Raw genomic sequence first — 14,593 nt, forward strand, 5'->3', positions numbered from 1 at the left:
TTAGTTAACTCAAAAATGGCATTTTACCTAGTTTAGAAGAAGAAGAAGATAAAGAAGAGGAGAGGAGAAAAACAAAAGAGAAGCTAAATTCTTCTTCTTCTTCTTTTTCTTCTTCCTTTTCTTCTTTTTCTTTTAGCTAGTCTTCTTCTTCTTCTTCTTATTCTTCTTCTAACTTTCATCTTTCCCAATTTGCAGATCTTTACACGAGGAAGCTTGCATTGATGGAGTGTACTCTTCTCCTTGTGCTTCCTTTTTGTTTATGAAAACTTGTTGGAAACTTCTTTTGGATATGTATGTATATATGGATATGTTCTTGGAAACTTCTTGTTGGAAACTTGTTTTGGATATGTATGTATATATGGATATGTTGTTGGAAACTTCTTGTTGGAAATCATTGTATGTTGGATATGTTGTTGGAAACTTGTATGTTTCCTATGTTGTTGGAAACTTATTATTGGCATGCTTGTTGAAATTATTATTGGATCTGTGAAATTCTATCTAATTGAATGAATAAAAGCAAAAAAAGGGGCTATGCAGGCACTTTGCCGTCTGCTGGCAGACGGCAAAGAGCATTGCCATCAGCCAGCGGACAGCAAAGCTGCCACGTGGCAGCTACCTGTACAACCTGGGGCACTGGGCTGGCCTATATGGTTTCTTTGCCGTCTGCTAGCAGACGGGAAAGAACTTCGCATTCTTTGCATTTTTGCCGTCTGCCAGCAGATGTCAAAGCACACCGTTAACCCCTTAACGACCCTAAGCTGGCACGTGTGCCGTCCAGGTCCTTTGTCGTCCGCTAGCTGACGGCAAAGACCATTTCATCTTTGCCGTCCGCCAGCAGACGGCAAAGAGGCCTTTTCCGTAGCCTATTCAGCCGGACCTGTTGCTGTCTGCTGGCTGACGGTAAAGGTCTTTGCCGTCAGCCTGGCATGCCTTTGCTGTCAGCCACGGCTGACGGCAAAGTTTCATATTCCTGTAGTGGTAGCGTGTGCGTGTGTGCGTTCATAGGGGTGAGTGTATGCGTGTATGTATGAGCGCTTGTGTCTGTACCTTGTTAAAAACATCATTTATGTCTCACATATATTTATAGATATTGATGTTATTGATTGGGTTGTAAACCTGGCTGATATTCCTTTCCATAACATGTGCACCTGATATATGGTGTTGCCAAAATTTGGCAAAGATTGATCAAATATCGACCATGGTATGTGTGTCCGATTTAAAGTGTTATCAATTTTTTGTAGCGATTGATCCTGATTGATTTCTTTCCAAAAGAATATTACCACGTATGGAAAAGAATGATATAATTTAAAAGGTAAAATTGGTTTGAAATTAACGCAAATGATAAGTGCCATATGTGTGGCACCAAGTAAGATCGTCCTGATGTTTTCTCAACTAAAAATGCCATCCGTAAATAAACAAAACCCAGCAAAAAATTGAAAGTTGGCATCCAAACAGGAAGTTGCCATACCTTCGCAACTAAAATTGCCATCCTTGGGTAACTAGACTTGTCATAAACAAATGTCAGGCGAAATTGCTTGGTGCCACACGTTTGGTATTTATTAGGATCCTAAATAAATCAGCGGGTAAAATATCAATTTAATAGTAAATAGAAGATATAAATACCAGTCGAATGATGGGGCATATGTGAGAAGTTGGATATATAAAATTAAAATGTGGTGAAGGAAAAACCGAGTGAAAGATGAAAGCTTATGTTTTTTCTATTTGATAATAGATTAGTTTCTTTTTTGCGGGGTTTTCTGTAGGTGCACGACGACCAATAAGCCTGGAGTGGACAACTCCAACGTATCAATGTTATAGCATATACAGTCGGGTGCCTTAAACCGGTCTCAAACGTCTAGGTCAATGGACCGGTAACTAAGTCAGCAGTACAACAAAAACGACCCACCAAGGCTCCTCAAAACCACCCTCAAATGCCTGAGCTGTCCGGCGCCCCACTTATCCAACTCAAATGTAGGGAAGATATAGGGAGGCCAGGGCGCGCCTTGGTAGAGGACATCCACGTCAGCCTGGCCCACCACCGATCCCATGTTGTCCCAACAAAAGAAAACCAAACTGTCCCCTCTTCTAACCTTAGCTTACTCCACTCTCTTCTCTCGATCTGTCCCCTCCTCTCCCCTCTTCGATTTGGATCAAACATGACAGCTCCGGCCATATGTCGAGCCCCGATAGCCACTCGGGCTCTGACCTCGACGTAGAGGAGGAGTTGCCATCCGCATTGTGCTAGAGTGGTCCAAGGTGGACATGAGGGCAGCTCCAGATCTGCCTCATTGCCGCTCTCGCACCAATGCAGCACTAACGCCGGAGTTGGCCCCTCCTGGCCCACGAGCAGCTCCGCGATGGCTGCGCGGTCCACTCGTCCCCACACCGTCCCCTTCCCCTGCCAGCCCATGATTCGATAGGGCTACCCAGCAGCTGTGGGTGCTAGTGCCGGCTCTGCTAATCCGGATGCGCTCGATGGAATAGGAAGCGCGTGCCGCCTGTCGCGAGAGGCAACGTGCGAGGGAGAGGGATGCGGCGGAACAATCCACGCATGTCCGCCGCGGGTTGCCAGCATTGCCTGACGAGGACGAGCAGCTCCTCACTTCGGACAACCACCGGTCGTTGACGATGGTGGGGACGGACGCTCGCTGGCTATGGAGGAAGAACGCGAAGGCGCTCCGGCTTGCCACTGAGCAGTCGGAGCGTGAGACGGCGAAGGCGGCCCAGGGAGGCCAAGCTGAAGTGGCAGCGGGACAGGGTCGTCCGCCGAATGAAGGAGTCATCGTCCTCTCCGACTAGTCGTCCGACGATGGCGACGACCACAACTCCACCTCCGATGACTCCGATGATCGACCACCTGCCATAGACACCTACAATTGTGCAGCGACTATAAGGGCAAACGCCAGGCGATGATGTGGTGAAGATGCCCCTCTCCGTTCACTATTATCATTTTTTACTTGTTTAAGTTTCCAACATGTCCGGTAATAAACTGCGGTCGATATTTTGGATGACGTAAAGTGGATTTCGGTTTCCGTTTGTTGCCGATTGCTATGTCTGTTGTTTGATCTTCGTAGAGTAGTTGGGTGCCGCATATGAGGTACACAGACATGTGGGCGAGAATTTGATTTGATCGGTCTCTGTCCTTGAACACGTCCGGGCACGCCCGCAGACATATAGAGGGCCGGACTGGGTAATCGCGGCCGTAGATGTTCTTACACCCGAGGCTTAGAGCATCTCCACTCGTTGCACCCCCACGAGGCGTTTTTTCGCGGTCCTGGGTTGCCCCGGCAACAGTTTTTGCTCTGGGGGGCAAAACTTCCCAGCCGTCCCCCCAAGCGATAGCCTTTTTTTTTCTTTTCTTTTGGTCTTCTCTTGCCTGTCATTCAACCAAACGGGTTGTGGGCGTGGGAGACCATGGCGAGACAACAAGAAGCTCACTCACCTACCCCCAGTCCCGATCACAGGTAGCTAGTCACTCGACGCAGTCGTCATGGCCAGCAAGTCGGCGACCCTGCTGATCCTCGCGGCGCTGGTGGCAGCGGCGTGCCTCGCCGGGCTGGGCTCGGCGGCGCGCAGCGTGCCGGCGGAGAAGCCCACGGAGGACGCGGTGAAGCTGCCGGACTCCAGCAGGGGACGGTGCTGATCCCGGGGATCGGGCGGTACGAGCTAGGCACCCACTACATCCCGGACATCGGCGGGCTGGACCACAGCATCCCGGCCGCCGCCAGCGGCCGGGCAGTTCATCCCCGGCGCCGACGACACCTGGGTGCCCAACCCCGGCTTCGAGGGCCCAACCCCTTCCGCCCCCGCTCCGAGTCCCCCTGATGGGCCGAGCCGGCCAGCCGGCCAGCACGCCCAAGTTACGCCCATCGTCCGTCCACACGTTGCACCCATCCATCTACTACTTGGTAGAGCTGGTTGCCGCCGAGCATGGCGAAGCGGCCGGCGAGGTCGTTGTTGACGATGCGGAGCTCGGAGTTCTCGAGGCGGAGCGCGGCGGCCTCGCGCGCGGCATCGGCGCGGTGGCTGAGGCAGAGCTCGCGCGGCGTCCTGGTACTGCAGCGCGAACGGGGGAGCGGAGGAGGCTGCACGCGGCGAGCACGCTATCCCGCCAGCGTCCATCTGGCCCGGCCTCCGCGCCTCCGCGGCTGCATCTCCGTGGCCTCCGCGCCCGGTGCCGGGGCCGCCCGTGGCCTCCGCGCCGTCGAGCACGCACGCCCCAGGCGACTCAGGGTGGACACGGTCCGGTCCCGGTCCGAGCCGTCGTTTGGACCGGCCCGATCAATTTTCGGCCCCTTTTCACGGACCGGACCGGCCAGTTTTTTTGTCGGTCCGGGCTATTTCGGTCCGGTCCACGAGCGGGCCTAAAAGACCGCTCGCCTCGTCCACCCTGACAGGCGACCTCGTCGAGCACACACGCCCCAGGCGACCTCGCTGCCCCGCACGCCGGACACCGGCCTCACACTCGCTGCCTCGCTGCCTCGTCGGCGCGGTCGAGAGAGAGGGGCATGGGAGAGGAGAGAGGATGAGGGCATGTGGGTGGGACCCAGATGAAAAGAAAGGAGAGAGGGAGGTGGGAGGCTGAGGGTGGGCCAACCACGGGAAAAAGGAGGCGCCGGCGCGCTCAGCTGCCCCCCGGGGGGCTGGGTTTGGGGTGGGACTCCCGGCGTTGTTTTTCTCTAAATCCGGTGAAAAGTGAGGCTTTGGGGGCGCGAGTGGGAGGATTTTTTTACCGCCGTGGCTTGTGGTCCACCTCCACGGCGGCCGTCGCCGGACCTTAGCGTATGCTCCGCACTCAGGCGTTTGGCTGACGGTGCATGTGCAAGCCCCGCGCCACGCCTTGCCGTTGAACGTACGCCTCGTGCGGAGCGCACGGGGGGACCGTGTCTGCGCGCTTTCCTCATCATTCCTTGGAACTTCCGCGTGCGTCTCCCTCAAGGCTCCAATGGTGTGGCGTGTCGACCCGGTGTTGGCAGCGGTGGGCGACCGCATAGTCGCCCTTGGCGGCACGTGTCCCCTTGCGCTTGCCGATGGAGAGGCCGCGGCCGCAGCGGAGGTTCATGAAAGCGGAAACTGGACCACCTGTGATCCGCTGCCGTCGATGCTCCGGGAATACGCCGCAGCTGCCTGGCTCTCAGCGGCCGTGACGGGTCAGAGAGTGTACCTCACGGACACAACCACCGGGTGGACGAGCTGGTTCGATCCATTGATGCGGCGGTGGGGTCCCACCGGTTGCCTGAGACCAGACGCCAGCGTTTACACGTGGGGCGTCGCGCCTGGGCGTGCCGGCGCTGAGCGGCTGATGCTGCTCGGAGCGAAGCGCGACGGCGAGGAAGCAAACAGAGTCGTTGTCCAAGCATGGGAGGTGGATGGCGACGCTCTGGATCTGTCCCCCGGCGCGGCGCATGACGCAATGCCTGCCGAACTGTCTGATCGGCTCTTCTCCCACGACGAAGACCATGACGAGTTGACGACGAGTGGATGTCCCCATCGATCGGGATTTGCGGCAACGCAACAGGAGGGTACGTGTACAATGCGACTGAGCCAGCCAATGGGGCCGTGCTCTACGATCTGACTGAGAGGCAGGCGGGGAGCGTCGTGGAGCGGTGGGAGTGGGTGCCGCGCGCACCGTCAGTTCAGGCCGAGTCACTGGACCGCGCCATCCTTGGGTGCTCTCCGGTGGGGTTGGACGAGCGGCCACGGCGACTGCCACCGGTGGACAACTGACCGACAAGTACGGAGGCACACTACATCAATCAGAGCAACCCCAACGCGCAAATGGAGACATGGTTTGTTGGCTTTTTATCTGTTTTGATCCAAAATGCTACGGCTCTTACGGACCCTTTTCAAAAATAATAACCACCCCTGATTTTTATGGGGTTGGCCCGCATATTCCTCCCCTTAAACCCAATCAAAAACTGCCATCCTGTAAAAAAACTTGTATGTGTAGGAGAAAAGAGATTCTACCATGCACGGTATGTACCTTGCATGTATCAGCCACTCATGCATGCATGTATTTACTGCGGTGCTTCCAGTTTCAATAGTTAACGTCATGTCAATCAGTCACCTTTTTTTTTGGAAGAAAGAAAAGGACGCGTTCCAGATCACTTTTCTTTCATCCCCTCGAAGAAAGAAAAGGCGACCTCGTCGCCAGGATTTTTTTGTTCAAAAGGACCCCTAGCCAACGGAATTGTCAAAAAGGACTACCTGTGGATAAATTTGACAAAAAAGACCTCTTGGGTCGTGGCGGCAGGTGCGGCAGGCGACACGTGGCTCCTGCCGCCACGCCAGGAGGCGGCGGGCCCTGCCGCCACCGCAGGAGGCGGCCACCCAGCCGAACGGGAATCCCAACTACTCACCGCGCAGCGACGGAACGGGGCGGGCCAGGTGGGCCCTGCCGCCACGGGCGGAGGCGGCCTCTCCTGGGCGTGGTCGCTGGCTGGCCGACAGGCCGTGCAGGCCGCGGGCCCCGCCGGTGGGCCTCGCCGCCCTGCCGGAGGCGGCCTCTCCTGGCGCGCTGGCTGGCCGACAGGCCGTGCTGCTCGCGGGCCCAACCTATGGGCCAGGCCACCACCGCAGCAGGCGGCATCCCTCTGTTGCTGCACGCGCGACAACGTCGCAGACGGCGCTGATTTTCACGGGCGGGAATCTGTGCATATTTGACGGCTTGTGCTGGTTGGTTTTCTTTACTCGCGATGATTCTGCTGCCCGTGAGCTGGCTTTTGCGACTGCTTTGTATGCAACCGCACTGATTCCGCCGCGGTGCTGCCTAGGGACTCAACTGCCTTTTGCTTGAGCGGACGCGACGGCATTGCGGGAATCACTCATCCAGCGCTGGCTTTTGCTTCAAAGGACGCGATGGCACTGTAGAAATACACTCACTCGCCGCGGGAATCCGAGGCTGCGGTAGGTGAGTTTATCCTGTTGTGCCGACACTACAGATATCCTCTTCTTTTTATATACTATGCTTCAGCTCCGTGCACAAGCACACTGTCTCTGGCCTCCTCTTCTGCTCTCTAAGTCGTAAGAACGGAGAGAAAGTACTCACTAAGCACTTTCACTCGTGATTTAGGGCGATTTAGAGTTGGATTTTGAATATGCTGAAGTGGAAGAAAAGATAGACGAAGGTAAGATCTATCCATTTTTGTTGGTTTCGTTCGCATGCATGATGTTTTTACTCTTTTTGTTTAGTTCATAACTACGTGTTCTCTGTTTTGTTAGGCATTATTTTATCACTTTTTGGAGTCATTTAGAGCTTCAGGAGTACGATTTGCCTCGCGAAGTGAACTACGAAGTTGAAGATCAAGGTATGAGCTTTGCAATAAATTGATTTTTTTGTGCATGCAGGATGGTAATTAGTTAGTCTTTTAGCTCGTCATTAGCTATGCAATGTTAGTGCTTAGAGGTTAGAAATAATTTCAGACGACAGATGTACCATTTATAATATATTTTTTAGAAGAGTAGGTTGAAGATGTTGTATCAATGTTAGGTGCGTCCATTAGTATTAACATGCGAGAAATCTTAATACGGTAATTAAGAAAAACTTGTACTGTAATTGTTCATTGCATGTGGTATGTTTATTAATAAGTCTATAGTTAGAAAACCGTAGGTCTACTTTGTTTGTCGCAATAATCTAAATTTTATATGTTAAGATCAGGTGCTAATGTACTTAATGATGTATGTAATTAGGTAAAATAATTCATCTTAGTAGCAAACAAGGAGGAGATGACGTGATTGAAGAAATTGTGTATCCATCTTCGTTGTCCCTTGTGAGGTGATGACCACATACATGCAAGTGCTATTTTCATACTTTTGATAGCAGAAAGAAAAATCCGTGTGTAATATTGATGTTCATGTGATAATAGGTCGACTCCGTTCATATATTACTGGTGACGGATATTTATTCGAACTATTTGGACGCTTAATTGCATTCGCAAGCACATCCATATTGGAGCTAAGGTATAAAATGACGCCGTAATTTTGTTAATATTTTTTATATTGATGTACTGTTGTGAATAATGTGCATGCCGCTGCAATTATTATTATTTGTAAATAAATGATTGCTATCGTATGATATGAAAAAATTATATAAAGCCGGAAGAAATTAAATGTTTTACTCATATGATATTAAAATGTTATTATCATACTATTATGTTTAGTGGTTGTTTGTCATAACGAGTAATTACCATCGGTTTTGTCATAATCTGTTGTAAGAAAATTAGTTTTTACTAATAGTCGTTTTTCCAAAAGCTCAGTTTTTGCATGTTACGAGAATCAGTTCAGGATATTTTTGGGCTAGTTGGAGAAAAGCAAACAGAGTTTTAGTTTGTGACGCTCGTAGACGAGTTAGAGAAAAAAATAGATCTCTAAATACCCATTAACCAAACAACCCTGGAAAGTCTAAGCAAATGATTCTAAAAACAAAACGAATATTTGTAACGAAAATACGATTATTATTTTAGTCGTCTGATATGTAAATGTTGTCATCGTACTACTATTAAATGTTCAGTTACTAATTGTTTGAAATGTAAACATGTATTTTGGTTAGGTACTATGGAAAATTTAGTAGTGTACTATGGGAACGTCTTACGGGACGGTCCTTTCGAGGTAGATGTGTCCTTGTGCGAGTCGACTATAGTTGTAGTTAGAGACATGGTGAACGTGGGTTACGCACCTGTCAGAAGGTGCATCCGAGCGGTGTTTGGCCCAGGGATGCAGGGGAAAAAATGACAATGGAGGCCTTCGTCGCTGACGGAGCAAATGATGGGACAGCTGCCCGTTGGGGTTTGCGGCCTGTCACAGGTGATCAGTCGTGGGGGTCGTACATGAGGTTTGCAAGCAATCCCAATAACCCAGTGTTTGGTCAGCCGATGGTGTATGTGGAGTTCATTTCAGTCACTGATGTTGCCGGATGCAGTAGCAGGGGCGGTGAGGTCGAGTTGTCCATCACATCAGCCCCTAGCATCGGCCCATCGGAACCGACGGGCGACCAGCCTGTGTATGACACAGGATATTGGTCTACGGCCGTTGACATGAGTGAACACGTGGAGGGATTGCCGGAGGCGCTCGATGATGACGATCACTCTTCCGCGTCTTCCGAGTCAAGCGAAGAAGAAGATGTTCCTCCCCAGAGGGCGGTCGCGGCGTCACTGCAACCTGGGTTTTTACAGGATATGAGCATCACAAATGAATTTCACTCTGTTTCTGGCCTAGAAGCGGGGAGCCTAGAGGTTGGGCAGGTTTTCCCAGACAAGAAGTCTGCTTACCAAGCAATTAATAGGTATGCAATCGCCCTCCACCGCCAGCAAAAAGTGAAGCAGTCTGATAAAAAAGAGTTGAAGGTCATATGCATCCACACCGCGAAAGGTTGCCGCGGAAGAGTTCTCGCTAGACTGAAGCCTGGGGTATGTCAGTCATGGCATATCACAATAATAGTGCAACATAGCTGTGAGCAAACTGGGACTCTTTCAAATCACTGCAATGTGACGGCAAGATATGTGGCACAGGTGATGGAAACGATTGTGCAGGGAAGTCTCAACATTAGTGTTAGGGCTTTGCAAAAAGATGCAGAAGATCAGATTGGCTTCCCTGTCAGCTACAGCAAGGCTAGGCGTGCGAAGGAAAATATATTCAAGAACTTGTATGGAACCTATGAGGAGGCCTATTCTTATGCCCCCAGAATGCTTCATCAGATAGCAAGTGCTAATAGGGGGACTCAAGTTTGGCGGAGAGAACGTCAGAACCCAAAGAACCTGGGTGAGCTAATCCTAGACCGCTTATTCTGGGCATTCGCCCAGACTATACAAGCCTTCAGGCACTGTCGCCCGGTATTATCAGTTGATGGTACCTTTCTCACTGGAAAGTACAAGGGCACACTATTGGTGGCGATTGCAGCAGATGCAAATAATCAGCTTCTTCCTATTGCAGACGCACTGGTCGAGAGCGAGAACAAAGATAGCTGGTTGTGGTTCCTGAGCAGCGTGAAGATGGGTGTCGTGAAAGAGCGTTTAGGTGTTTGCATCATCTCTGATCGCAACACAGGATTATTAAGTGCTCTCAACATAATTAAGGAGTCGTCAGAAGAGTGGGGGTGGCCGGATCTAGAGGGAAGGTGGTACATGCGGCATTGGCAGCAAACTTTTACTCCAAATTCAAGAATAAGGATTGGTTCAAGTTATTCAAGAGGATGTGCATGCAGAAAACTGAAGCCAAAATGAGATCGAGCGCGCGGCCTTGCCACAGAGAGAAGACCGGAGGGGTCGTAGGACGGCCATAAATTTGAGCCAGTGGATCGGCGAGAATTGCCCTGATTTGTACAAGTGGGTGCAGGCTCACGACACCGGGGCTCGGTATGGAATAATGACCAGGAACATGTCAGAGGTGTACAATGGTGTTCTTAAAGGGGTGAGAGCCTTGCCTATCACAGCCCTAATTGAAGAAACTTGGAACCGGACCCGGTTATACTTTGCAGACAGGGTTACCGTGGCTAAAGCACAAGTTGAATTGAACAAGCCATGGTCCGAGAAGATGCAAAGACATCTGGACGAGAAAGCAAAGAAGTCCCAAAGCCATGGCTGCAAGAAAGTGGATGCACTTAGGAATAAGTGGGAGGTCAATGTGTGAGCCAAGTACGTTAAGGGTCACCACAGAGGATCAAAAAAGCAAGCTGTCACCCTCGGCCCAACGTCCTGTGAGTGCACGTGTAACAAGCCCAAGCTTGAGGGCTACCCTTGTAGTCATGTGCTCCGGGCGGCTGCAGATCAAAAAATCAGTGTTGAGCCATACATATCACCGTACTTCAACATGTACAATCTGTACAACACTTGGAACGGTGAGTTCTGGGCCTGGGGCATTGATATGAACTACAAAATGATGTGGCGAGATGGGCCGAAATGGGTTCCGAACGCCGACTTGATGAGAACCGCCAAGGGACGACGTCAGTCTAGGCGTCATCGCAATCACATGGACCATAGCCAGATGGGAGAACCAAGGCGATGCCGCGTTTGTAGGTGTCCTGGACATTCACGTAGGGAATGCCCGTATCGAGCGAACAACACCGCATGATGTTCATTTATCTGTACTCGCTATGTCTACTTATATTTGTATTATACTTTTATTAATTTAAATTGAATATGTTTGTATTATTGAATCTCTTTGTGTTATTGTATTTGAATTTATTTTAAATTGAATCTCTTTGTATTATTGTGTTATTGTATTTATATTTATTTTAAATTGAATCTCTTTGTATTATTGAATCTCTTTGTGTTTTTTTTGTATGTTTGTGTGCAGGTTATGGCTGAAGTGCCGCGGCTTTTGGAGGGGCCCCATGACGCCGGCCACCTATGCCACCTATTTTTGAACCCAAATAAAGAACATGATTATCGGATTTTCAGACTTCGAACCGTAAAGAAAACTTGGCCAATACACAATTATTTCATTCCTCACCTTGACGCTTATGGACTACATGCTTTTGCTAGGCTCACTTCAAGCGAAGACCCATCCCAGTTACGTTCGGACCCATCCCTTTTGACATCCCTCATTGACCGGTGGAGACCTGAAACCCACACCTTTCACTTTCCTTTTGGGGAGCTTGCACCTACACTGAAAGATGTTTCTATGATCCTAGCTCTACCAATTAGAGATGAGTCGTTAGTCTCTCGACGAGTGTCTAAAACTTGGGCACAAAATATATCAGACAGTCTTGGGATGACAATGCCAGAATCACAACGTACTGGTGGCCCTCGTGGCATCCCACTCCCCTAGCTTCATGATAACTTTCTTAATTATTCTAGCTTCACTGATTCTGAGACGAGGAAAAGACATCTGTTTGCGTATTTGTTGTGGCTCCTCGGGGTTATGTTTCCAAATTCACACGGGGACGTACTTCTCCCTGGTCTCATCTACATTGTGGAGACGATGGTAGATGAACCTTTACCTGAGCAGCCAAAATACAGCTTCGGTTCTGCCATTCTATCTCATACATATAGAGGCTTGTGTGACGCCACACAAAAAACTTCATTCGCAAAAAAAGCTCCGTTACTTTGTGTCCCCTACGAGTTTCTACAGTTGTGGTCCTGGGAATACTTCCCTGTAGGACGACCTCGTATAATAAATCCCATACACCCATACGACTATAGCGAGGGCAGCTGTGTAACTATGGCCAGCAGGTGGACAAAGGCACGGAAACATGGTCTCCAAGTATTGCGAAAAATTGTTACCCTATATACCACCAGCAGTTTGAGGCACTTGATGAGTCTGTAGTCACATGGAACCCATGGACTCAGGAGCATGTACAGATGGTCTTTGATATACGACCCATCACAGCAGGCATGTTGACCGATAGTGCATTCTGGCTGACTCGCTACTACTTATTGTTCCTGTGGTGTGTTGAGCCTTACAACCCAGAGCGTGTCATGAGACAGTTCGGTCTGTATCAGGAGATTCCACCACCTTTTCCAAGATGTACGGACGAGGAAACCCATAAGTAAGATGTGACCTCCCTAAATAGTTAGTGTCATTTTTAATTTACTAAACTCACACTTTGTTACATAATTTGCAGGCTAACCAATATGGGCCACGGTTGGAGTCTTTACGATTGGAGGGAACGCAACATTCAATGGGTACAGAAGTGGGAAAATGAAGCGCTAGCAGATATAGTGTATCAACTTAGGTACATTTTATTTACATTATTTTATTACGATGACCATACGATGCGTGAAGATGCTTTGCTTTCATCACAACGGTTGATGTTATTATATAATTTTGCAAACCGTACGATGGAAGTACAGCTCAAGCGTACACGCAGTGGTACTGCATCAGCACGCGTACAAGCCTGGCCGGTCAACCAGCTACGATACCAATAAATCTCACACACGAGGAGCAGATGCAGAGACCTGTTGAGCTGCATGCAGCTTACTATCATGACCGGATGGTAATCACTAGTAATTTTTTCAGGTCCATCATTTCATAATCATTTCAACCAAATAACAACCAAATATTTTTCCAGCTTCAAACTGCGAACGACATAGGGCAGATGGCGACGGAAAGCATGCCGCCCAGGGGACAAGCTGTCAAGTCATTCAATAAACGTTTAAAAAAATACGTGCTAACAAAGTTGAGATGTGGTAGAGGCGAGGACGTTGTCACTGGAGCGTACAACATGCCAGTACCGAGGTCAGCCAGACCGAGTGCGGCGCCGTCGTCCAGACCAAGCGAGGCGCGTACAAGCCATGGGCAGTGGGGGGAGGGTCCGAGTACAACAACGACATTGCCACGACATGACTCATCTCTGCCACTACATCGCTCTTCTTCGGTGCTGCTTCGTCAGGGGCAGACATCACAGGACCATGGCATGGGCTTGGATTCGATGCCCGAGCTGTATCTTTCCCCAAACCCATATGCATACACAGGATATGGCGCATACACTCAAGGTGAGGGATCTCAGCTGTATCTCTCCACGCGAGGGATCTCCATGCCCGAGGAGACTCGTGTCCTAGATTTAAACCAGTACCAGGTAGAATGTCCAGACAGTACAGGCGAGGGATCTGATCAGGTAGTCATGTTTATATTTTAATGCATTTACAGTGATATTACATATTATCCTCTAACAGGTTTTGTTTACAATGTTTCTATGTGCAGGGCATACCTGATGTAAATTGGAACAATGAGTACACCCAACCTGGCGACAATGTTAACGCAGTAGATACAGATTTCTTCAGAGAGGACGTTATTGGCCCATCTTTTATCCCGGAGGAGTCACAACAACCATACGGCTACAATTACGCATCAGGTTCACAACAAGGATTACAGACTCCACCACCTATGCAAGAGTCGCAGACACAGGAAGACCAACTGGAGTACGGTCGCGGTCTTCGTGTAACTCGACCACCTAATCGCTTGGAGCTTTCCGGTCCGAAGGGAAGGCCAGCTGGCCGTCGTCGACTACAATGATTCAACTATCCACGTGCGCGACCCATTGTATCTACATATGTCAGTATCCGACTTTTCCATTTGAACATCTATGTATGCTGAAATAAAAATGCACCAGTCAGGAACAATTTTTCGGCTTATGTTTTCGCGCAACCCTTTCCCCTCAATATTTTCCCGCCAACGCTTTCCCTCCATATGTTCCCGCCACCCGTTTCCTGCCAACCCCTTCCCGCCATATCTTCCTGCCACCCGTTTCCCGCCAACCCCTTCCCGCCATATGTTCCCGCCAACCCTTTCCCGCCATTTTCTCCTCGCTACCTATAAAACCCCCTTCAGACGGAGGTGGATAAGCATTCGAGTGTAGTGTAGTCGAGATGTCCCATTATCCTTTCGATCGTAGTTTTCACCCTGGGATGAGCAGGACTCTTCTGAGGTTAGCTACTGATTTCAGGATGGACAATAGGATAGTTCCATGGGACGAACTCACCGGTAGTGACACCATAATGAATGAGTTGGCTCACCAATTACGTAGATCTGGGTGGCCTGAAAGGACCTATGAGGAGGTACGTAAAGAACTTCTTAGGTTGCATGCAAGGTCGAAGAAGGTAGTGGAGCCGGAGAGTGAAACTTTCAGAAGGACTGCAGAAAAGCATCCATTTTTATG

General features: G+C 49.8%; 1 protein-coding gene and 2 pseudogenes across 1 annotated transcript; all 3 read left to right on the top strand.

Moving 5' to 3' along the window:
• Positions 1-3,045: 3,045 nt before the first annotated feature.
• Positions 3,046-3,934, top strand: LOC109745407 (putative cell wall protein; annotated as a pseudogene).
• Positions 3,825-5,773, top strand: LOC109745405 (F-box/kelch-repeat protein At1g23390-like; annotated as a pseudogene).
• A 2,959-nt stretch (positions 5,774-8,732) lies between these two features.
• On the top strand, positions 8,733-10,217 carry LOC109745406 (uncharacterized). Its single transcript, XM_020304524.3, has one exon. It carries the CDS (start codon positions 8,733-8,735, stop codon positions 10,215-10,217), a length of 1,485 nt encoding a protein of 494 aa, XP_020160113.3.
• The last annotated feature ends 4,376 nt before the right edge of the window (positions 10,218-14,593 follow it).

Source organism: Aegilops tauschii, chromosome 1, assembly GCF_002575655.3.
Source record: "Aegilops tauschii subsp. strangulata cultivar AL8/78 chromosome 1, Aet v6.0, whole genome shotgun sequence".
Lineage (NCBI taxonomy): Eukaryota > Viridiplantae > Streptophyta > Magnoliopsida > Poales > Poaceae > Aegilops > Aegilops tauschii.

Coding starts and splice junctions, on each gene's coding strand:
- LOC109745406 (XM_020304524.3), top strand. CDS start 8,733: ATGGAGGCCTTCGTCGCTGACGGAGCAAATGATGGGACAGCTGCCCGT.